Source organism: Perca flavescens, chromosome 12, assembly GCF_004354835.1.
Source record: "Perca flavescens isolate YP-PL-M2 chromosome 12, PFLA_1.0, whole genome shotgun sequence".
Lineage (NCBI taxonomy): Eukaryota > Metazoa > Chordata > Actinopteri > Perciformes > Percidae > Perca > Perca flavescens.
In genome coordinates this window covers 3,872,322-3,898,588 of record NC_041342.1, presented here as the reverse complement: position 1 = coordinate 3,898,588, position 26,267 = coordinate 3,872,322, and the positions used below count along the sequence as shown (strand labels likewise).

General features: G+C 41.1%; 1 protein-coding gene across 3 annotated transcripts in view; it reads right to left on the bottom strand.

The window, feature by feature from the left end:
• Window positions 1-26,267, bottom strand: part of gpc5c (glypican 5c) — a 113,648-nt gene that overhangs the window by 27,414 nt on the left and 59,967 nt on the right. For all 3 annotated transcript variants that reach the window (XM_028594154.1, XM_028594152.1, XM_028594153.1), the window contains one exon: window positions 10,366-10,486. In XM_028594154.1, the coding sequence (XP_028449955.1) occupies window positions 10,366-10,486 (121 nt within the window). The remainder of the gene's footprint in view (window positions 1-10,365; window positions 10,487-26,267) is intronic.

Sequence of the window (26,267 nt, the reverse complement as noted above, 5' to 3'; positions counted from 1 at the left end):
TTGCCTTGTTGACTTTTAGATGTGAATGGTTTAATTCTCAACAGATCACTGGTGGTCAGGGATCTGTTGACAAGCCAGGCACCTCACACTAAAACATACAGACTTAATGCAGTTATCCTCTCTAGACAAAATATTAGCTCAGGCAAAACAATCCATTTAAAAAACAAATCTATGAACATATGCGTGGACACACTCACTCCATGACCACATGCACCTCTGCCAAAGCTACACAAACCAAACTCCTGTCTCGAAAAGAGTTACTCGTGATTTACTGATATATACAATGACATTTTCCAAGACTTACACATTGGTCATTTAAGTTTGGTTGCAATTACAAAATGCAGGTTTGACATAATCTATAGGGGAAGTACAGAAAAGCAGTATTGAAAAGAACTGTTTAAAATGGCTGATTATTTGTTTAGGCAGAAATGTCCCTGGACAAAAGCTGAAAGATTTGTCTTGAACCAAGGAATGCAGGAAAACTTTGCCTCTACATCACAAAAACATTTTTTTTTTAAGTGGCCGCCTGGTTGTGTTTTCTACAGCCAATGGCCTTACTTCCCATCACATTTCATGAAATCTGTGTGAAATCTTAAAAATCTGCTTGTACTTTTGAAAATAAACAAGCACATTTACCCAAGAGGTCTGAGTAATACTTTGAACATTTTTTAAACAATGGCAGAGCCACACGCCCCTGCACTGCAAGCTAGTACAAGCACCAACAGTTAGTGACACTTTATTGGCCCTAACCTCACGTAACCCTCATGAGTCAATCACAACAACACGCTGTGGCGTTGGACCGTCACACCCTACTCCTGTCAGGCACCGACTGAGGCGGATTGTGTTTGTGTAATGTATATGTACGAGTGAACAAACTTTGGCTTTTGTCGGGCAAGTGATGGAGCGGTTGTTAAAAAAATGTATGACAGTTTGAGTGACATCAGCAGTTTTCTAAGTGCATGTTCCAACAGCTACCAGGCTACTGAAAACTTTGTTGTGTGAGATGTGAGGGTCAACCGACAGTGAAGGCTTCTGCTGCTGCTGGGTTGCTTGGAAGCAGAAGTCTGACAGACTTCAAACTAGGCTACATAAGTCCTTATAAGGCAGCAGCACAAAAGGTTCGAAGAGCCCCCGTGATATGGTACCACTCTAGGTCACTCCCCATGAACGGCCATCATCATGGTTATCATCAGCCCACGTGCTGCATTAATCATACAACTTTAATACAGTACAGGTGAGACAGAGAACAAGAAGAATATGAAAGTTACCTACTTTTCCTTGGACTATCTGATTATCCAGAACTGGACTTTGCCCCCCCAACAAAAACATAAAATCTTTCAGATTAAACGTTGAGTGATAAAGTACATTATTGATCTTAAAATTGCAAGATCAGTCTTTATATGCAGCCCAGTCTCATGGCAGTTCGTGATATGGTTACATTATTGAATCTATTAAGTCGTGGACAGGACACGTAAATGTTGTTTCTTCGTGTGGCAATTACGAATTTTAAAGCAATGTATTTCAATGGGAAGCATATTTCGTGATCACAGAACGATGACGGTAGCTAGTAGTATTGATAAGGCAAAAGTCCACGCAGGGAGGTTAGTCGGGGTGGTGGATGGGTCAAAAAACACAGGACTTTCACCGCAGAGACCGGGGATAGCGTCCCACGTGTTGCAGGTCCTTTCCTCATTCTTCTTTTTCTAACCACAAGCGTCCCGTTATTGTGGCGTTTCATTTCCCCGTTGTGGCGTTTTGTTTCCCCGTCGCTGTGTGCCCCTGCGCCCGGGGATCGTGTCCCGCGAGTGGCGGCCCGTCCCGTTGTTGTGGCCGGCGTGTTGTGCCTCAGTTCCCCGTTGTTACATCCCCCAGAGCAGGTTAAAAAATTGTGACCTGTGCACGTTCAAAATTCGTGGCGCGTACACAAAATAAACGTCAAAATCGTGACCTGTACACAAATGAATAAATCAAAAGAACGTGACTATTTCACGACCTGGCGTGAGACCTTGTTGTTATATGCAACTGTATTCACTCTTTTTTATAAAAGGGTACGGTTAGGGATTCCCAGTGTGTAAAATGTTTCCATTATTAAAAATAAATGTATTACAACATACACAAACTAAAAAAATGCACTCAGTAGAGTGCAGATCTCTGTGTCCAAACAGCATGTACACCACACCAACACATCGGCGGAGGCGGCTATTTCCAGCATCCCATAACAGCTCTACAGTCAAGATGGTTGCGACAATTAAAACATGAATTTATTCATCTTGTATCGTACCTAACTTTAGTTGATCATAACATATCGGGTATGGTAAAATGTGGTCCGCAACAGACTAGGTAAGGCTTGTTTTTAGCCTAGCCTAGATTGCAGGAAATGCTTTTTGCTACTGAAACAGATATACAGTATAAAACAGAGCCATCAATAAAATAGGTTTTACAAAAATTGTGAATCAGCACGAGAGGCCCTTGAACAAACAGTCATAAATGTGCACAAAAACATTTGTTGCGGACAGACAAACACACAGACAGAGAGATGCACGCACACGTCCAAATGCATGATCCCAGGGCTTACGCTTGGCTAATAAAAAAAGTTATGAAAGTTATAAAAACTTGATAGTTCCTTACTTGTGGAATAAAAAAAAATGTAAGCCCTAATTGAGAACATCTTTGTAGCCCATCATCTCAAATGGAATATTTTACTTTATTGAAGAAAAACACTAAAACCCCCTTCTTCCTTCAATAATGTTTACTAAATATGTGAAGACACATGAGCCTTTGGAACATGGCGTTTTACTTTACTTTAACAAATGCACAACCATATCAGATTGAAAAAAGGGGATTTTCACAACTATGTGCCATGTGTAACAGAAACAGGTCACATATTTTCTCTACATGACAAGAATCACTGTCTGCATGGAACTGAAACCCACGGGGAGAGTGAATATGACCCAATGTGGAAAAACAGTCGCAGTTCACTGGATTTTTATGAGCTTCGCATCTAATTATGATGGTACAGAAAAAAAAAATGGTGTGCTTAAGTTCCAGTCTGGGTTCATGAAGTTTGGTTGCCAAGCTGACAGAGAGCCGTGGGCAGTGAGACTTGTTGCTGTATCGTTGCCACAGCAGCAGCAAAGAGCAGCAGAGCTCCTGTGAAGGCCAACTCCATCATCTTCTTCAAGTGGAAAGAATCTCTCCCCTCCCTGTGACAGGCTGCCAGCTCAACCCCAACTTTTTCTTCATCCCTGGACTCCACTAACTCTTTAAAGCTCAAACGCTTTCTGACTGCCACAGGCATTGCTAAAGCATACAGTAAAAGAGACATATACTGTGAAGGCATATTTAAGTCACCAAACCAACTGGGGGTTTCTCATATGACTACAAATCTATATGCTTTTTAGGAGTTAACATAAAACATTGTATTTAGTTTTTGTTTAAGGTCTTCTAAAGAGAATGCACACACTGTCCTCACTAACAAGAGAGTCCCTGCAGTAGCTGATAGATCTGAGGATTGACTGGATCCACAGAGGGGATGTGCTGAGTGTGTGTTAAACACAAGTAAGGCTTCTCTGATGGGGAACCTGACCGGGCCACTGGCCAAGCCAGACAGCAAAGCAGTAGTCCATGCCATCAATCATGCATACAACTAGCCTCTCTGTACTGGATTTTTATGCTGGAGCCTTTCCAACACTCCATCGACCACAGCTTTCACCATTTCTGAGTAAAAGGACACTTGGGAGAGTGCAGACCTCCGCCAACCCCAATAGTCCAGTCTTCTATGTTATTCAAATCTGCGAGCGCAACCACCATATATGTCTGGAAAACTATTTGAATTATGTCATCATCTTAGCTGTGCATTTATGATGTACTTCTAAATTGGAAATAATTATGCAATTGAAATAACATCAGGAACATGGCAGCTTGTTATCAAAAACTGTCGTTGCAAAAACTCTATGTTCACAAGGAAATGTTTTTACACACACATAGGGAAATAATTCATGAAAGCGCTGTCCCTGAGTGCTCCATATCGACTGCTTTCTGTATGAAGTCTGAGCAACTACATGTGCAGGCTACCCCAGAGGATTAGTGGTACCCGTGAATGTGGGTTGTTGATATGGAGTCATCATAATTGGGTGTTTTGTCACTATTAAAATGTACGACCATCTACTGGATTTTAAGATGCATGGCATTTATCTCACAATGTTAACAAAAGTGAAAAATAATTTGTGTATCCGCCTTGTGATTCGGACCTGCTCCAAAATCAAATGTTTTTTTTTTTTGGTCCAAGCTACACCCCTCAACCACGTTTCATGAAAATAGAGCTGCCGGGTCGTTTTTCCATAATCTTTGGAGGAGGTAATGATACTTTCTGTGTTTGTGTGTATGTGTGTGTGTGTAAATAAAGACGAGAATACAGCGTGAGAATAAGTGTCTGGGTGGATTTCTCCCGCACTGCGTGTTGCCACTGACTTTGCATTTAACCAAAGTGCAAATTGACAAACTGACAAATGATCTGGCCTTAGTACTCACATGGAAACAGATAGACCATTTTGAAAAAGATCCCCACCCAAAAGCAGCTGGACTGATGGCTAGGAATCAAAAATCCACTTTGAAACATTTATTGTCCACATTAGCAATATTTACAGGCAGAGAGAAAGAGAAAGAGAAAGAGCGAGAGAAAGAGAGATAGAGAGAGAGAGAGAGAGAGAGAGAGAGAGACAGAGAGAGAAAGAGGATAGTCAGAGGAGATACACGGGGAGGACCATAACTTGGGCCTACTCATTTAATGGACCATTTTATAGGAGGTCAAGAGATCAGGCTTGTCCTGCGTGTGTGTTAGCGTGTTATTTATGTATTGTATGTCTATGCGCATGATAATGTGTTGAACGCAAATGTGCAACTGATTCCTCTGTCCTATTCCACCTTTCTAACCGGTCTACTACCCCCCCAACCACACACACACACACATTTTGTATGCCGCTCTGAGTGCTTTAATAGGAGAACGCCATGGGTAGACGAGGGGTCAGAGTCTGTGATACATCAGCAGCAGTTTCCCAATCCTCTTAGTGCCACAGTGCTCTGGCTCTAACCACTCTCCAGTAGGTAAAAATATATATAACTTCTTAACCTTACTAATGCCAGAAATGGAAGTTATTATAATCTGGAAAAACTCAGATTAGGGACTCATTGAAACAAACAACAACAACAACAAACAATTAAAAATCAGTCCAGTGTTTTTTTTTTTTTTTTTTACTTTGAGTGAAAATATCAACCAAGACTAACTCCAAGGATGATAGGACAAACATACACAGATGCCCTATTTTACTTCTAACACCGACATAAAATTCAAACCTAAACCCCAAATAAGTCATTTGTATAAGTCTTCACTACTGCTAAGGACTAACTTCTCAAAAATGTCCAACATCTGTAACTCAAAGTGATTTTGCAAGGATAAAAGTATGTGGAGGAACACACACACACACACACACACACACACACACACACACACACACACACACACACACACACACACACACACACACAGAACTAAAATTAACAACTGTAGAGAGACATTAGTTTGATTAGTCCATGGAAGACATCTCAGCAAATGCATTATTTACTGTAACAATGTTTCTTTCTGTTAAGCTTTTTGTTACAGTCAAGGTCAGGATTTTATACTCAGTGTGGGGTTGCCAGACTTTGAAAGTGTCCTGCCTTTTAATAACAACAGATCAGATGTTTTAAGGAATACATTTTTCAAAGATGTAATCAGTTATACTTCTCCCACTCTTTCCACTAACTTGCCCTGACATACTCTATCAGCAGGGGCTCGCAGGTGTTGCTGATCAGCGCCAAGAACTTTAATGGCTGCTGATATTTCAAGTGTTCTAAATAGACAGAGCCAGGCCAACTTTGTATATTTGCTAGGAATTCTCCATACTCCCAGTTCCCCCCTGAACTACCTACTGTATGCAGTGCACTTTCATTTCTTCAAAATCAGAGAGAAGAGCGGTGTCACATTTTAACGCGGAGGGATCTAAGGACTCTGAAAAACTTTGATGCCTTAAAACATTAACTTTCCTGCCTCCCTCTTTTATTCTACAACTTCAACAATTTTTCTGGTTCACTAAGCCAAAAATTACTCCTTTCACTTATCCACACAGGTTCTACGTAAAAACTGCTGTTCATTATTGCTCTATTATTGATTTGCCAATATCGTTTAAAGTTATATTACAGACTGGTTATGACGCTGATGTCCACTATCACTAAGCTCAGTCAGTGCAAAGTTATGGAGTCTGCACAAACATATGTAAGCTGTATGGATCAACAAAGCTTAATAGCTGTAGACTACTCCCTCCTGATTGAAATGCAATTCATCTTTCCAGTAAAGTTTGCAATTTGGAGAGGGATCCAGATGGGCTTGCCAAAATCAATCTGAATAGGAACTTATTTTGTGAACTGACTCGCCCACCTGAAAGATTCTTATATATTGGCCCTGTCTCCGAACATCTGTTAAGGGCTCTGTAGCAAGGATAAAAAGAGACAAGTGGCCACCTTGTTTGCTCGAAAAAAGTAGACAACAAGACATGTGACATCATTATGCTGATATTTGTCTTGAGGATTGTATTAAAGCCTTCTGGAACAGATTGTGATTTCCTCCCGTTTAATAATGTTAAACTGACAATTATTTATATAATATTTATAATATCTGACTAAGGACCATAGGGGGACCATACGTCCCGAAAAAAAGTCCCAAATTATCAGCAGTTGTCCCGAATCCTGAATCCTGTCCTGTTTGTCTAAACCTGAGTTTTGATTAGTTATAGCCTAATAAAACATTAAATACTGATCATTGTGAAACTACAATTTTGGTGTTAACCCACATACGAGCACTGTTATGTCCGTAACCTACATGAATTATGGCTGTTGGAGATTTTTTAAAGCTGTGTACAGTAGTAATTGATAAACAACTACGCAGAGTGACTACGCATATGCCGTAAATTAACCCATTCAACGTTGACATGGAGCCCGGTATCCCGGGACCTGGGGAACATCCAGCCAAAAAGCAAAAAATGTTACTGCAGATACCGGGAGGAGTGGGGAGGGAAATACCTGTGGATCATTGCTTCCTTACGAGATCCAAATAAAGTGTTTTGCAATGTCTGTTTGTTGACAATGAATGTAATGCAGTGTACCGGAGGCCGCGCCCACCGCGCCCACCGTGGCCACGTGACCCCGCCAACCCTGCAAGCTCACTGTCCCAAATTTCTATTACTACATCCTTCACTACTGTTGATGCACGGAGCAGCCATGTTGGATTTTGAGGTCGGCTTTGTTTGTTTTGTTTCCACGTCAGAAATCCAACTTCAGGGGGCGTTCCAGTTGATATTTCCGACTGGGCACCTGTACATTCCGACTTCCCTGTTCAAATGGAACGCACAATTAGCCTATTACAGCAGTTGGCAGAGGATCTTTGTGAGTAAAATCCCTTTGATCGATATGAAACAGTTTGGATAGTAACCAGGGTGAGTAGCAGTTACAGGTGAGTAAATTCAGGTAAAATTAACTAGATTTTAAGAGTTTTTCAATGTCTGACGCTACAGGTTCATATATATATTATACTGCAACTATATAAAGCTGTCTGTGTGCATGCAGGCGTGAGCACACACGTGATAAAATATATTTCTGCACTTGTGGATGTTTAACTGCTAATTTCTACCAACTGCGGAACGTCTGCGGATCCGCTCCGGAACGGCGGCGGAGTCAATAGGTTTCCATTAAAGTCAGTGTGTGTATTTCTACTGACTGTGGAACGGCTGCGTTCCGACTCCGTCCCAGCTCCGGCAATCTGCAGCCCTCCGGAGCAGACACGCAGAGCTTCTACTTTTGCCGGACGCCGGAGAGCTCCGCAGCAATTCAGCACAGGGCAGATTGTGCGGGACAGGAAGTCGAGCACAGAAGCAAAATAAAACACCCAGTTAATTTTCAAAATAAAATACACCGTGCTCATGGCGGATCATATTTCCCTGCACTACACCTTGAAAACGTCATAATGGATGGAAACAAACTTGTTGTGGTTTTGTGGTTCTGTTTATAGAAACTACATCCTGTTATATCGCGCGATCATACGTGAATTCGCGAGATCTCGTGGGTCCTCGTGACTTCAGCTGTCAGGTGAGTATTGAAGGATGACGGAGCCTGGAGCCGATCCACAGCCGTTCCGCAGTTGGTGGAAACTCTGTGTAACTGTTCTTATGTACCTTGGAAGGCCTGCCACATTATGCAGTTAAACACTCTGTAATCCCTTTCCCTTATCTGGCACAAACACAAAGCTCAGCCAAGCTCAGCCGCCAGGTCTAGATTCAAAGTAGGCTTTTTCAACCCTGTAAAGGTCAACAGGACACCCGCTCAACTCCGCATAGTTATCATGACAACAGGGCACTTGACAGCCACCATGCACAATTGGATGTTGTGGTCGGACAGAAATTATCTTAAGCTGTCAGTGGCAGACAGGTAGACAGGCTGGCTGGGAGATATATGTGTGATAGTGTACAATGCACATATGAAAGAAAAAGGTAAATAAATGTATGGATGTGAGAGTAAAAAAAATAAAGTAGCTCGATGGAAGAGGATGTGTGGTAGGGATGCACCGAAATGAAAATTCTTGGCCGAAACCAAAAGCCGAAAAAGGAAACCAAGACCAAAAACCGAAAACCGAAACACCAAAAGAAATTATGCCAATAATTAGTACCATTGCATGAATGGCTGTGTGTGACTGCGTACTAACTTTACTAAAATCAAGGCAATGCAATTGTATAAGTTAATATTAAAGTTTAATTAAAAAAATATCTAGCAGAAATATGGCTACAATCTGTTAGTCACATACAGTATATAGTAGCCTAAGAACAGAATAGCTTACCTATTGTTATTATTATTATTATTATTATTATTTTTGAGGCACTTTCTTGCAGGATTTCACTGAACATATCAGACAACGAGGGTGCATGCCCCTCATCTGGTGCAGAGAGACGAGTCTTTATTTCTGTGCTCTGATCTCCTCCTGCGCTGGGCGCTGCTCCGTGCGCGTTCCTTCTCCGTCTCCACGCGGGTCCTCCGCATCCATCGTGCCCTGGATCATTTCTTGTGCGCCTTGCTTTATTTCCGCATCCAAGTAATGGTCTTTATAACGCGGATCAAGTACAGTTGCGATGAAGTTCAGAGGATCCGAATAGATCTCACTGAAACGTGTGCTGACAGACTCTAAGAGCGTATTTTTCATTGTTTTCACTCCGTGGTCCGTCTCAACCTCTTTGCTTAGGAGACGCTTTGCAGATGGAACGGATCGGGTACTGACACACGTGCAGGTCGCGGTTTCTGTTTGCGTCATCACAACATTTCGGCCGTAGCGTATTGTTTCGGTGATAAAAGTATTTCGGCCGAAAACCGAAAATTTCGGCCGAAAATTTTCGGTGGCCGAATATTCGGTGCATCCCTAATGTGTGCAGATAATGATAAATAATTGATATTGAGAAACATGATAGGAAGTGGAAGAAGAGCAAAACAGAAATGCATTAACAGAGAGAAAGACAATTTAGAAAAATGACAAACATGTTTTCTAGGTGTATTAGAAACTTCAGCAATCAAATAGCTAGCGAAAGGGTAAAAACAGGGGAAAGAAAGAGGGATATAGAGATAGAAAGTGAGAGATGGCTGGTGTGCTATCTGTGGGCATAAGTCTCAGGGCAACAAAAGGGCAGGCAGGCGAAGGGGAACCGAATCCTGGTCCGTTTGTCTCCTCAAATGGCCTCTAGGGACTGTGTGAAATGGCCCTTTTCTTCTTGGTCCTATTCAGCCCTAAACCCCATCTACATGACAAACAGTGTCACTTTGAAGCTGCTTGTGTCATCTCTGCCTATCTGTCACTCACTCCTGACCTTTTGCTCCCGCCTCTCATCTTTCTTTTTTTTACTTTCCACAGTAATTCACTTTTTTGTCACCGTCTCCCTTTCACACTCTATCTTTCCATTTATCTTTGATATCTGCCTCTGCGCTCAAAACAAGGCAAGGACGTTTTAGCACTTCTGGCTATGTGTTATATTGTTTGAGGCGTACTAATTAAACAAAAGCCCTATCAATTAAGACATCAGTGTTGTTGGTTACATAATACTTCAGTTGGACTAATAACTTTTGACGTGCTTTACTTATTTGACATATTTAATACTGGAAAAAAAATGTCTTATACAAATACAGGCAAAAACATCAGTGAATGCTCAGATATTATGTGACAGATGGGTGAACAAGCACATATATATGTGTTTTATTAGTGATGAGTGATGTCCCCACACTGAGCAATGATCATCCTACCTGGTTGAAGCGCTCCAACCTCTCCTTGACCTCAGCCAGTGTAGGGTTCGGGCTGCGAACTTTGACCTCTGGGTTTTGCCTTTGGGCATGCAGACCATTTCCTACAACTCTGCCAGTATAGCTGTGAGAGAAAAAAAAAAGGTAGGGTCAGATATTTAGAGAAAGAAATGGGCAATATAGGTGTCAAATAGCTGCAAATATCCAGTTAGTTGTAATAAGACTGACAAGACGTGTTTGATTTACAAAACACCAGCCATGTCCTGGTGTTATTCTGCTTGTTAATGTGCAGCACTGTTTGTATTTGTTATTCAGGGATTCTTTATGGCATGTAACAATGTGTAATTATTCTATACCCAGGAAGGCAGTGGGATTACGTCTTGGACTTTACTGAGTTATGCTTGAAAAATAAGCTTTTGCTTTTACTGTCAATTTAGCTAAACACCAAACCGATGTTTCTGTATGGGTTTTAGTTTAGTTTATCATGTAGTCCATCAATGTCTGCATTTCGAGGTCTGCCAACTGTGCCGCAGCATTTCGTCAACATAAACTAAAAACCATTTGGGCCTCATTTGTCAAAGACAAAACACAGAGCACGTTGCACGGAAAACATTAAAAGCTCCATCATGCAATCATTTTTGCATCAAATGTGGTCAAAACATCACTTAAAGTAGCTTTTATGTTCCTCTGTGATTAAAAATATTTTAAATGAAAATATGACTGCGCACAACCTTGTAAAAATTAAATTGAGAGGCATGGTGAGCTGGACCCTTTAATCCTTGGCATGCTCCGTGGGCCTGCAGCTCGGCGGGGATTATAGCTGTTGATTTTTGTCAGAGATGTTGTTGAGCTGATGTCAGGGAGGCTAACATTTCTAGCAGCTGCCTGATATAGAGGGGAAGTGTTTTATTTTAGTGTAATAGACACAAACGTTGTTTTGGCTGAAATAACATGACACATCAAAGCACAGTTAAGGCCCCCTGTAAAAATTGATTTAAATATTCTATAGTTTTAACGGTTAAAAATGTTTGAAGACATGAATGACCATGGATTGCATTGTTGTTTATTGTTTTAAACAGGCAAATGAGGATACAGTACAGGCAGTTATACCCCTGTGTGTAGCAAAGCAAGGTTGCACTGTTTGGTTGTGTTTGAAGTCCAGCTTAGAAAATCAGTACAGGAGTAACACACACACACACACACACACACACACACACACACACACACACACACACACACACACACACACACATACAAAGCATTCAGACATTTGCCACTATTGTTTATTTCTTTATACTATTCTCTCTGTTAAAGGTCACTGATTTATCAACAGTTAATAAAATAAAGTGACTAGAAATTTAACTGGAAATAAGTAATTATAGTGAACCTAATCCATTACATTGGGTTACTGTAAAGATAGGATACAGATTAATTGGCCAATAACTAATTTGTTTATAACCTACAAGCAGATTCACTAATTATATGTTTGCAACGCGTTACTGGTAGAATAGTGGTTAGTGAGTAAAAACAACAGAGAAGCTACTTACTCCTGATTTTAGGGAAATGATAAGACAACAGCCTGTCATAGAGAAGTGCTGACACAATAGGCTTTAGAAGTTCATCACCGTTTTACCGAGAAAGTGAAAGTACATTAATATTACAGAAAGGCTATTAATATTAGAACATAGTCACCTTCAAACTGTTTTTCACACTAAGCCTGCTATAGACAGATACAGTACACAGACATTCACTCATACCCCTCCTACTTAAGGCTCATCCCAAATATCGAGACTCCCTGAGGTCATTTGTATCCGTGATCATATCCTTTTGGTTACTATCTAAAGCTCCTAAAGGTCCCATATTGTAAAAAGTGCAATTTCTATGTCTTTATAAAATGTTCAACCCACAGAGAAATACACACAGCCCGTATTCAGAAACTGTGCCTTTAAACGAGCCGTCAAGACTTACGTACGGTTGTGATGTCATAACTTTTCTATAAATATATAGGAAGTGTCGCTACAGTGCCATTACAGTAATTCCCCGGCTGCAATGACGATGCAGAGACGCAGAGAGCTCAATGGCGAAAAACCCGTAAACGAGACCAATCAGAGCAGACTGGGCTTTTTTGGGAGGGGTTTTAAAGAGACAGGCGCTAAAACAGAATGTTTAAGAGGAAGGATGAAGAAATGTATATTCAGAGAGATAGTATAAGAAAGATAATGTGTTTTTTGAACATTATACTACAACTACAACAACAACTATGAACCTGAAAATGAGCACAATATGGGACCTTTAACCATATACATTATGTGTCAGATTCACAGACTTAAGTGAAGTTATTTTTTTACCGCATAGTCATTAAACTATTAACCAAATTAATTTGAGAATTATATGTGGATGCTAATCTTCCATGCGTGGACGATTAGCATTAGCATAGCAGTTAAATGCATTGGCATTCAACAGCATTGGAGAGGAATGATGTGTACTGGCATCAAATCAATTGATGCTTCCACAGGCAGTACAAGGCTGATAAAGTGATTATAGATGGTGTATGTGAATGTGTTTATATGGATGTGCTTATGGGTATTTGTGTGATTTTGTATGGGGTTGTGCATGCACACACTTGTACATATGCATATGAATATGAGCGGGGGCAATCATAAAAGTGCTGAACTTGAGAGTCTCTGGCCTGTGATCTAAGCAATCTCTTAATAAGGTCCATGCTCCCTCAACTTGCTGAAACAGCGGTTTACAGATCGAGCCCATAAAAATGCAAACATTTCTCGATTAACCCTCTGCCGCTACACATTACTTTACATCCCCTTCTTGTTTACCTCCTCTTCCTCCTTCAATTGCTTGTTACACTTTAGTGAATTTGCAAAGTGGATACCTCCCTACTTCAACCACTCCCCCAGCCTCAAAAACCTGTGCATATGCACGCACGCGTGCACACACGCAAGCACGCACGCAAGCACACACACACACACACACACACACACACACACCACTGTCTACTTTGACAACAATTGAAGCTCTTAATTGCCAGCGGCTTTGAATCTTCTCTTGTCAAGATGGAAACAATCGATAGCTTTTGGACTTTCAACTCCCCCCCCCCCGACATAAATGATAAATTGACGTATCAAACAGCTCCCTAAGCAGTGGCTGAAAGTGGGGCCCTGTGTGCTTAGAAACATATGCGTGTCTGTCTTCAGGCTTGGCTTGGGATAACAGTGTTGGGGCGGAAATGAGCTCATCAGATGGGATGCTAATGAAAAGGAAGTGTCAGGGTGAGTTGGCAGTGTGTTCGGCCTGGAACATTTCATTGCAGGGTGTGTTTGATATCATGGAGGGGAAGTGACAACTGACACAGCAGGATATCCCAGAACCGATTACCTGATTGACAGAAAATCAATGCTGCAAATTTCTGGACGGATCTGGAGCAGACATCAGATGTTATGATAAGATTCCTGCCAATGGCAATAATTTACTGTTTCCAAATAGTTCTCACTGAAGCCTTATGTCACAATGAATTAAAGTGTGATTGTAAACATAGAGCTGAAAAGTGTACAAGAAAAATAAAAGACTGCAGCACCTGAATGATATCTCTTGCTAATAAATGAACAACAGCTTTCTGCAGTCAGCAGTCCCTGCTCTCCTCTGGTGGTCTCAGACGGTCAATCTCAACAAACATTCAAACTGACTACCTATACATGTATGGCTTCTGAGTCATAGCTGACACTCCTTTTCTAAAGAATTGACTCATTCCCCTGTGAATGCCCAATTGATGCACTGTCCTAAAGACAGCTTTGTCTGTTCTCGTCTTTCTCTCTGCCTGGAGCACAGACTAGCACTGACCTCCACTCCCCCATGCTGACCCTAAAACTGAACTGTCTTGATCTTTTTGAAGCCTGCAGGAATGATAGCCTGTTGTAAGGCAGAAAACTGAAATTAAATATTCATCTTTCAAGGTGTACAGGGAGATAACAGAAACAATGCACAAGGTGTAAACAAAGCAGGCTACAACATGAATAATAACATTTCAAGGATGTGTAAACATTTGATGAACGGTATAGAGAAGGCTAGCCATAGCCAGAGGCCCCAGGTAAAGTAGATTGCTGTTGTCTTTCATCTCTGCTCAGTTCTTGACGGATCGCTGAGGTCTGGCTGGAAGGTTTAATGAGCCCACAACCCTCACACTCACCGGGGATTCAATGAGCTCGATGTTTTGTGTATACAGTATGTGCATGTCTCTCTTTAACTACAGGTCAGGGTTCATCTTTGCATTACCTCACACATTTTTTCTGTGAAATTCGACAGAGAACTTAAACTACAAACAACTAAAAACTAGACTGAATATTTCTTATTCTTCCCAAAGGAGACCTTATATATATATAAATAAGTGTTTTATATAATATCCATATAAATGTTTTATATAATAAAAATATATTTAAAATATTTATTTTGTTTTATATAAGTGTTCTTATAAATGTATATATATATATATATATATATATATATATATATATATATATATTCTGTTATCAGATTCCTACTATGTATTTTATGTTTCTACTACAACATGTTTACATGCTTTAAACACTTTTTCATACTACCCATCGCAGTTGCACCTGTATTCACTCACTGTCTCAGAAAAATACAACTGCAACCAAGATTACAGGTTTCCCTAGAGTTAGCATGTAGCTTCAAGTGGCAGTGTAACGTTAATACCTCAGTAGCGTGCCTGGAGCAGATAACCATAGAGTGTCCAGAGTAGGAAAACTGTTAAAACCAGTGCGTTCAGAACAGTGTGAAATTGGAGGGTTTTGGCTCAGGGATTTCTTTGAAATATTTTTACCTCATTATTTTAAGATTTGCCCACATTTAATATGAACATCCAACATTGTAACAATATAGATATGACAGAAAATATGGAAAAGCACAATAGGTCTCCTTTAACCTTTTCAGTGTAGCTTATATTTTAATACATAATTAATATAACTTGAGACTTATGACCCATAGATGCTATAAAATAAACAAACAGCAGGTAGGCCTATTGGATTGTAATTTGTGCAATTGCTTAATTGCAGTCATACAGTACCACAAGCTGTCTGCAGAGATCTTTGCCAGGATCAAAATGGTTGATGAGATTATCCACTAGTATCTGGCAGTGGGAGATGTGGTTGCACATCATCTCTGAGATGATTGAAGGCAGTTTTGTTGATATATTTGATGCACTTCAACATTTACATCAGTATTTTGTGCCAGGAATTTTAGATACACTGTTTATCTTTGCTTCAGTAATTTGTATCAATAATCATCTTGTACTAGCTCAAAAGCAGGATATTTCATTAAAATCCTCAAGTTTATTACATCAATGCCCTGATGCAATGTATCGACAGGATAATATCCTTGAATATAGAAATATATTGAGCAATTGAGTATCATCTCTGATGATTAGAAGACACTAATGTTATTTCCCAGTGGCAGCATGTAAAGACAGGTCCTTTGGATCCTTGACGACTCTGCATGTTACAGTGACATTATGAGGAGATAACATAGGGAGACAACATATAGTAGTATCTGCCAGAAAAGTACTGTACTGTAAGTCCAATGTTAATGTTAAAGTGTGCTAGGGAGGCAAATACACCTCTGTTATCCAGTGAGTAAATGATAGACAAAAACTAAATTGTCGTGTGTGTGTGTGTCCACAGAAATATTACATTACAATTAAAAAAGCATTTAAATATCTGGTCATCTGTGCCATGAAACTGAACTGAACTACTAATGAATAAATATTTAAGCCATGATGAATTTCCTGTCATCATAATAACTACACAATATGGGCCATTTAACCATATATATTATGTGAGTGTCAGATACACAGACTATCATAGCTTTGTCTTACATACATAAACTACTACTATGAATAGTTAATTTCCTTTTTAACAATGCAATCCTTAAAAACTTCAGTATAATACTGAATGATTAATATTTGTTTGATTAATTGGACTAAAGCTTATTCTGCCTATCCGAAATCTTGCCTCTTGCGTCTTTGGCGGTCACATTCCCACATGTCAATTGATTTAGATAAATGATTCCTCTGAAACAAACATCAGGCTGAATCACAGCAAACTGAGGAGGGGGAAAGTGGCAATGAGTAATGATTAGACGAGATTGCTTTCATCTGAGTGAGTGTATGTACTTTTTTTGTGGCTGTGGGTGGTTCTATTTTAGCTGAGGAGAGCATTGGATTAGAGCTGGTGGTACTGCTGTCAGGATGAACTGCAAATGGTTGGTTCATCATGATTAATAAAGCCTCTCCCCAGCCCCTCGGCTGTTGTGGATATACAAGATTGAACATGTGTTGAGTCCTGTGATTGATACACAGTGGATCATACCAGCTGTAGTTTTTAAAGATGTCATCTTTGAGGCTTTTTGTTGTTGTCACAATTACTTTTGATATCTGTTCCACCAAGGCAATTCTCACAACATTTTCACTATGACATCTATTTTTCCTGCAAAGAAGACAACAACTAATAGAGTCTAACCTGCGGAGGTGAACTAACGAAGCTCAGCGTAAGTTCATTCAGAGGACATTTTCTCTCACTCTCTCCTCCCAACCTAATCAGCTGAATCTGGACATTCACTCTTTCAGTTAAACCAACCAGATGTTGCCACGATCTCCGTGGGCTATCGCAGTGTTGCATTCAATCTTGAAATCTGTTCTCCTCTCCGTTGCTGTCAGTTGTCATTTCAGACAAAATTGATGCAACCCTCCTCCGCTCCATTAACCTCCTGTTGACATCATTCCCAGCGCCCAGGGTTCCTTCATCATCAGAAGCCCGCTTCACATAAACACCCATCCAGATCTGCAGGCTCCTTCTTCCTCCTTCCATCACCACGACCCTGTACATCCATGGCCCCTGTACCCCTTATGAATTTAACATTGATGGAGTCTAATTGCCAAAGACTCTCACATGAAAACATACCACTCACCATAACACAAAGCCGACGACACTGTAACACATAGCGTTACAACTTTCTCTTCCTGGAACTACAGGACCTGAAGTCACGAGTGAGGCCAGTAGTGAGAGCAGGGGAGGGGTTGAGTAGACGTTTGTAGCCAGCTAACTTTACGAGCAGGGCTTGGACATGCTCAAATACTCTGAGCTGGAGGTTTTGTTCTGAAAGGCCAGAATGTTCTCACACATGGTGCCATTAGCTGCCATCCACTGTGCTAACAATAAGCTCATGAACAGGCAACTGGTCAAAAGCCACTTTGTAAACATTTAATCAACATGACATATGTGCACATACTGTCCCTTGGACAGTAAACAATAATGTGTGCAAACACATACAGTACAAATGTTTTGCAAGCCTGTGCCTCCTAATGCAATGTGAACATACACACACTGCACACTCAGACTAACCACAAACCCTTGTGGTAGGTCTGAGTTTATGGTAGGTTCCCAACAATATACACAATGACAATTTAAATTCCAAACATCGACCTATATACAAAATTAAGCACTGGCAAAATCGCTGGCTGCTCTTATAGAACATGTCCAAACTGCAGTGTGTACTAGAGATTGCTTCAAAGACAACTGTAACTGAGAGGAAATACTCAGATCATAAAATGTGCAAGGAGAAACAGCAGGCCAATCAGGAGAGGACATCTGCAGGGGCAAGGGCAAGGTCAACTATGCTTATCTTTTTCCCCTCTACCTATTATTTTTCATTCTTCAATCTCCACGAGTCCTCCGAGAGGCCAAGTCTTCAGTTCAAGTCATCGTTCTTCTTCCTCTTGATTTCTCTGCCCTCTACCACACACCCCATTAAATCCCGCTTTCCCTCTCATTGTTCTCATTGCTGTCTTTTGTAACCCAGCTGGTTACCTCATGAGTATGCTGAACGCCACCAGTAGCTGCAGTCACTTGGAAGTCTCAGCAGTACCCGGGACATTCACTCTTGGCTTAATTTTACTCACGCTCTATTCACAACAGCTCTGGGTTTTTCCTCTCTTCATCTGTCTCCTCCTATCTTTTGACCTCACCTCTTCCTAGTTCCAGCTGGCAGATTGGGGATTTGGAAAAGAAACAGTTCTATGGCCAGTATTGTCCCAGTGAGACAGCGACCTAATGCTTGTTGAGAAACATTACAACACTGTGGATGGATAACAAGGCCGAATTTGAGAAAAGTTATCCCAAGTGCCACCACTACAAAAAACAAATTTACAGATTAAATACGATTTTTGATTGCCACTGCTGAAAGTGGAGCTTTTTGACTGAAGTTCCTGCAGTTGACTGCTGTGAAGCTCCCAGCTATTCTCTCTGAGAGCAGAGTCAAGGGAGCCGTGTGATTTTGTAGACCTGGCCAGTAGCCCAGTGGGCCCTCTGTCATGCTTCTTTGCAGCCTGGCCAGCTTCTTTAGTCAGACGTGTAGGCAGAGGGTCGGCAAGGGTCAGAAACACAAAGTAGCACAGGCACAGCCGTGATGTTGGCAACTCCAAACAAGTTTAAAAACATAGTCAGCTGCTGAACCCAGCCATCTCATCTCACTTGTTTTGAAGTTAGTTGGAAACCATTTTGATGATTTCATGCTGACTAGCTGCTCCTTGTTGTTGTACATGTTTGGGAAGTCTGCATGACTAATCTCTGCCTAACTCATGAGATAATGTGGAACTCTTTAAACTCATTAAACATGTTTTGCATACTTAATCATTCATGGTGGGTTTATCAAACTGTGTCCTTCTTTCGATGGGAATGCTGATGTCAAACTTTGAGATAATTGCATGGAAACTTATGTTTTGCATTTCATTCCAAGGAATGCTGATGTTTTGGAACTTTTTCAAAGAAAATAAAGAAAATACCCAAGAAATAAAGAAGAGATTGAACAAATTCTGAAAAAAACAGAAACCTCATTTTGTTTAGCCCTTGTTTTTCTAATCTCATATCCTGTTCATCATCTTGCGACCTCCTTGGCGGTCATGCCCCCCTGCAGTAGGTTGGGAACCGCTGACCTAGAGTAATTGCAGTAAGTGCAGAAGACATGTCCTCTTATTATAAATGATGGGGTTCCACACTCAAACACAAACAGTCCACAGGCTGTTTCTAACTCCAGTTACACTAACTGCAGGGTTATGTCATTTTAGCCGAGATGAAACATTTTTCTCCGGGACGTTTTATGCTAATGAATCTTCACAGTTTTTGTCTTTGACTTCACCTGAGGCACGACACCTGTGCTGAGCTGGCTGCATAGCTGTCTTTGCGGCTGTGGACCAGTGAAATATGGCTGTTTATGGCTGTGTGGTTGGGTTGGAATTACACACCACTATGTTGGTCTCAACTGCTTTGCCACTTCTTAAGAGGTCCCAGGGTGATTTTACCAAGACCAGGTTGGTTTATTGAGTGGTTGCACAGTAACATCTATATGGTTGAAGGTCCAATGGCTCAAATTACTCATGGCTATTACGCACTGAAAGCCTGTCCTCTGCAGTGCAATAAAAGGTGTTACTGCACTCATGAATGGCTCCCTTTAATGCTGTATGTTTGTTTTCTATATCCTTTTTTAAAGCTATTAAATACACATATATGGGCTTTATTAGGTCGGGTCAAGTATCCAATCAATAGTTCTCCTCTATCCTGTTTTCAATTTGTCCATAAAGGCCAACACATATCTCTTTCACTGAGTACTCCTGAGGGATATACAGCTTTCATACACAGTCATTACCTTTAAATTGTGACATGCACATGTCCTTCTTTGTATATATGGTGAAGCAAAGCAGCCTGTCTGAATCTTTGCTTGTCTTTGTGTATGTTTGTGTAACCAGCGTGGTAGCTGTTGACTGGATATCAGATTGTTGGGTGGATGGAGATGAAAGCTGACCCCAGTGCCCTATGAGCCAGTAGACCATGGTCTGGTGGAGATGTGGCCCACTGCTAACAACAGGCTGGAGATCGCTTAAAAATTGGGATTTCCAAAATGCTCAGTACCAAATTAATATATATAAAAAAACAAAACTACTGCTGAATTTTCCAGAGGGAAACAGCGTTCTCATTTAGGAGGTTTTTGGAAGATTTGGTTTTGGGTGTGCACTGCTAACCAAGGTGACTTACACTTCCTGGATACATCAAGCCTAAAAGTTCAAATTCAGAAGTTGCCCGGGTCCCTGTTTGTGGTAGCAAACAAGCCCAGCTGCCAGCTACCTCAACATGTACTCTGTCGTGTGGGCTCAGCCCAGGTCTGGTCCTGTCTTGGTATGCTCACAAGGTCACTGTGACCAGGGCCAACACTGAGAAGAGTCAGGGACCCTGGAATAGAGACTGAGCAAGAGGGAGGGCAGTGAAATATAAAAGAGACGAACAGAGATAGGGGAATTGATATATGACTAGGCATAGCGATTCACTTAGCATGCGCATATACTTAGAGGTAATCACACACTGTGATTACCTTGTACCCAGGAGGCGTTTGATACTCATCAGTGGTGCTACTCTACCCGTCTATTTCTATTTCTGTCTGCAGGCTAGGTGATGTCTACAATATCTGGACAAGATCTAGTTTGGCTCATCATTAGCCCATTATAGGCCTACACACAGCCAAGCATGTTTCATTTCAATGCTACTCCAGGCTAATGAACAAGTATCGATTTATCTAACAATCACAGCAACTGCAAAAAGCTGAATTAATTTGGTGTAAGTGACTCGCTCTTGCCAACAAACTGCTCTAGCGCCTGCTTTCTTCCTCACATTCTCTCTCTCTCTCTCACTCTCTTTCTCTCATCCCTGTGGCATTGTAAACAAATCCTGACTAGCTAATCAAAAGCTGCAGCAATGTGTATACTCTCATACTCTCAGTACGGAGCCATCAGATACAACATGTACTCTCTGTACTTAGTTCTGCCTCCAAACACTGACATTATGATAAAGGAATAAGATACTTCCTCAGGCAGAAAAATACTAAGTATAAATGACTATAATTGGACTACATTTCAACATAGTACACAATCAATACCTTCAGACTGATTGCTGGTCTGACAAGGAAGCAAAATATGCTTCCACACTGCACCCATGTGGCCAATATTGTGTACTGAACACCTTCGGCATCATCGGGCCATTCTGAGTTTGAGTTTTAAGAATGGGTTGAGAATCTGATAATGCCTTCAAGTGCAATATATGCCTCTCAAAAGGGATCTTTTGACTGTTCAAAGCTTTCCAAAAGCTGAGATCACTAAGCCTCCCTGATAATCACAATCTTGGGTTTTGGCATCTTTGCGCATCACATGTAGCATTGAAACTAGTTGCAGTTCAGGGCGGACAGACTTTTGACCAGGTGTGTCTAAGTTAAACACATTTTTTAACAATTCAGGTTTATTCAACTAAATGTCATTCACCTCAACTCAAACCCGGTCACTTAAAACACCTATTCGTAGAATTCTTATGTAGTCAGAAAGTGGTCTAATATTTTTCACGAAAAAAGATGCAATGCTAAACTTTCTATCTCACATCATACAGTAAACACCAATGCTGGTGATAAAAAACTGCTGTGTTCACCAAAAAAGAAAAAGAAAAAAAAGATGACATGTGTCTTCGTTCAAACGGTGGCGATGTCCATCGTCTGAAGTTTATTGTGACTTTGTAGGTATGCTGAGCCTCCATTACACCAAGTCATGAACATGAAACCACTGAAATTGTAATTCACAACCTCAATGTTCAGCTAATTAATACACACTTTCCTCACAGGAAGTGAGGGAGAGCCGCTACCCACGTTGCCCCTCCACAACTAAAAATCAAAGGTGACTGCTTGGTTACATGAAAGTTAAACAAATTACACAATGAAGAGCTTCAATTTGTCTGACTCTAGTGCTAGAGACAGACAAAGAAACATACAATATGGCTGTAGCGCCTAAAGGTTTATATGCAAGCTTTAATAGGTGGCTGTTACATAGATTACAGCTGTAATTGGCCCGTGGTTTGCTTTGAGGACGTTCCCAGGCCTGACTGTCCCGACTGGGACTGTCACTGGGTGTAACTGTTCCCCACCTCTCTGTGTCGCCTGCTCCAATGTACCAGCAGACCTACTGCAGGCTGACTCAACAGACCACACAGACTTCTGGGAAAAGACTATGCAGCTCCATTAGATTGGAGGAACAAGATCAAGTCATGTCCGCCTTGCCCACACCCGCAAATCACATGCAGACAAGCATCATTTCCTGACAAAGACCACTATTTTTCTCTTGTGCATATGCCCCCACACACTCACATTCTCCTTGCTGTATTCCTCACAAACATGCAAAAATAGTGTCTTCTGTGTTTGTTAACTACACAGGCGTATCTTTAAAATGCAAAAAAAAAGAAAAAGTGAAAATAGAAATGAGAAAATGTCACAAGTTAGAAGAGGATGTGAAATTTTCTGCCACCCTTTACAATAATTGTGGTTGCTAGAGCTAAATTTAATTAGATCGCACAGCTGCCCTGGGTATTCATTTGAAACTAGTAATGGTTAACCCTTTAAGACCCAAGGCCAAAAGAGGCTGCTTGGGCCTGCCTTGCTGTTTATAATAGTGATATAATGCTATTATCAAGTGTCTACTTATCTTTTTTTTTCCCCAGCATAAATTCAGCTTTCCATGTTTGTGAATTACCAAATCTACAGCAACTTTATAACTATAGCACAAACAAGCCATTACAATTCACAGATTTCCATCCAACACCAGTACAGTTTGCTCTACGTAAAACTGCGTAGCATCAATTCCACTGAATTGCACTCATTTCTCAAATACATTTTATAAACTCATAACTTCTTGTGTAAATTGATTAAGCATTTACCTACTTTAATGACATGGACTTCCCAGTAGGTGGCAGCATTAGCCAATTTCAATTCCACAAAGTTCCAACAGAAAATGGACTGATTTCAAGGATATTGTGTGTATGTAATAGGAACAAAGGGTTAAAAGATGTACGTAAAATAAAGTGGCAGGGAAGGGAAGACAGAAAGAGACTGCACCCTAACTCAAATTACAAAACGTAAAGAAATGGCACTACAGAAACCAAAGTAAGAGCATTAGATGGAACGTATGACTGAAAGAGAAAGTGAGATGGGAGAGAGAGAGAGAGAGAGAAAGAGAGAGAGAGAGAGAAAGAAAGAAAGTTACAAGACCTAGAGCGATGGATCTAACCCCCCCTTACAGCCACATGCCCACATGCCGAGGAGGGCATGGATAACTGAGGTTAAAGGTCTGGGGGGAACTGAAGAAGCAGTTGGTGTGTGGAAGGCAGACAAGGGCAGGCAGGGGCAGAGCCAGGAGAGTAAACTATGCCCCGGAGCACAGACGGGAGGAGGCGTGGACCATGGTCCTCTGGTGTGGTACGACCACCTGTTTGTCTGTTTGTCTGTCTGATCCGGGCCAAAATGGCATGATCTAGTGCTTAAGGTTGACAGCTTCAGCGTAAACTAAAAACCTGTCAAGGGGTTCACCATGGATAAAAAAAAAACTATATATAAATTATATATCATGAGGTTATGTACTTACACCAAATCTGTATGTTCTGGCTGGTTTTGCAATCACAGAATGGCTCAGTGTATACGCAAGTATCATAAACATGGACAAACAGAAAGATGGAGGCAAAATGTCCCATCTGGACAGCACTGTATATGCTGTCCTTGTAAGCAAAGAGCGCGTAGTGGAAACACACCAGTTTCAACTCAAACACACAGTACATTTGACTCAAGGCAACACACATACACAGGCATCCACATACTCAGACATACCCGCATAGAGAATGGAGAGGGCTTGCGGGGGTGTTGAGTGAGGGGGTCAGGGGTCAGACTCTCCGCTGCTGCAAAGGGCACGTGGGAGCACAACTCACTCCCATTCTCTGCCATGAACACATGCGCGCACACACACAGGGCACACACACACACACACACACAGACACAGACAACACACACTGTACATTTATTTAGCTCATATGCAATCAGAATATCGCCATACCCTACACACACTCACACACAAGCAGAAATGGAGGCCTCTCTAACGACACCAGAAAAGCATATATAGGATTATGTACTGCAATGTTGTGCAAACTTCTGTTAATGTCAAGGAGTGAGAGAGTGACTGCACTGCAGGCAGAGAGAAGAAGGCCAAAGGTTAGCAAGCTATTATCCAAATGAAGTCAGGCAGATGGTAGCATTGCCAAACACATGGCCAAAATGGCTTTTTTGGCAGAAGTCCCAGTCATTACTATCATGTTTGTCATGATCAGGCTTATCTGTCAATCAGCCACAGGTTGGAAATTGGACACATCATTATAAATCAGTCAGTAAGCTGATCCTGAGAAGTCCGGTTTTGGGTTAAGAGGCTGGAACATAGCTGATCACATGTGTCCCTAGAGTGCATAGTCATTGACAGTAATTCTTTTTATAAGATTAGTAGTTCCCTGGCTTTTTATGTCCTGAAGTCCTATACTGTTCCAATAACTTACAAAGCATTTGTAATTTTGCCAGGCTTCTCATCTAAAGGGATTCTATATGGATCTGGTGATAGTTTGAAGCTATAGGAAAGTCACATTCTTAAATCTATATAACAATATACAGTAGGTGGTACTTATGTTGGTTGCCTTGTCATCACATTCAATAATTTTCCATCAATAATGTTTAGCACTTCCCTGCTTTATTTTTTTCATCATTATTTTCTGGTTCAAATATATAGTTTAAAATTGTTTAAGTCACAAACACTTTCCAAATATGAACTACTGCCCTCTTCTTCCTGTTGTCGTTCATGTACAGCAATACATTTGATTGGTTTAATTATTTATTGGCATTCTGTGGCGCTCATCATCATCTTGGCAAATGAAAAGTAAACTGGCAATGACACCATATATATTTTTTACTGTTAAATTAGCACATTTTTTTACTGTTATTGCTATAGCTTTGGGTCATGTTAAAAAGGCCTACATATCCTATCAATTATAGGATTATGGTCTTGTATCAATCTGGTGGCTTTTATAATGTGCATTCAGGCTCTGTCAGTTCACCTACACTTCAGGAAACACACTTTTACCTGTTGTGTTGGGATGCTTAGCTGCTCTGGCTCAAACATACAGGGGCACTTTCCCTTCATTCTCAAGCTCTTCCGTGCGGAGGCCGCATTCCCAGCACCACTCAGGGGGCTCCAGTGAGCCACGACACCAAACCCACCCGGAATTCTAGGAACGTTTTCCCTGTGGTTTCAGGTTACCACATACACACTCTGAGCACAGATCACAGGCACACACACACAACACCCTCCACAGTAGTCTACTGTACTTTTGTTGTTTGTACAGAGTTGGTTTTGTTAGCTTTTCCTCTCTCCTCCCGTGCCTGTCATTCAACACACATACTTATCAATTGGGTTGGACAACAACTTGGACTAATGCTTAAACTTGCAATTGGATTCAAACCAGAATCTCACTCCGATGGTAAATACCACACACTGAAAAACTGTAAGTGGTACGCACATTCACACTAAAACTCCACAGGGAATCTTGACGATGCTCGGCATGGGCCCCAAATTTAGACGTTCAGGTATACATTGCATCACACAAGATTCAGCTCAAAGTAAGAAAAAATACATACACTCAATCGAGCTCTTACTGATATTTGTAAAGTCTGCTGTATCCCCGAGGAAAAAGGTCAACAGCTTCAGTGTAAAAATAGTCACAACACAGAGAGGTCCGGCTTTGTAAGTCAGATGTGATCATACGGTTTGAGTGTTGATGTGTGTTGGATGTGTGAATGTGTTGTGTATAGAGTGTGTGTGCTTGTCTGTGGCACACAGAAATAGTGTGATGGTCTATAAGGCCATAAGCCAGTGTCACCACGGCTACAGTACAAGCTGCGTGTTTGGATCAAAGCAGAGGTTTGAAGGT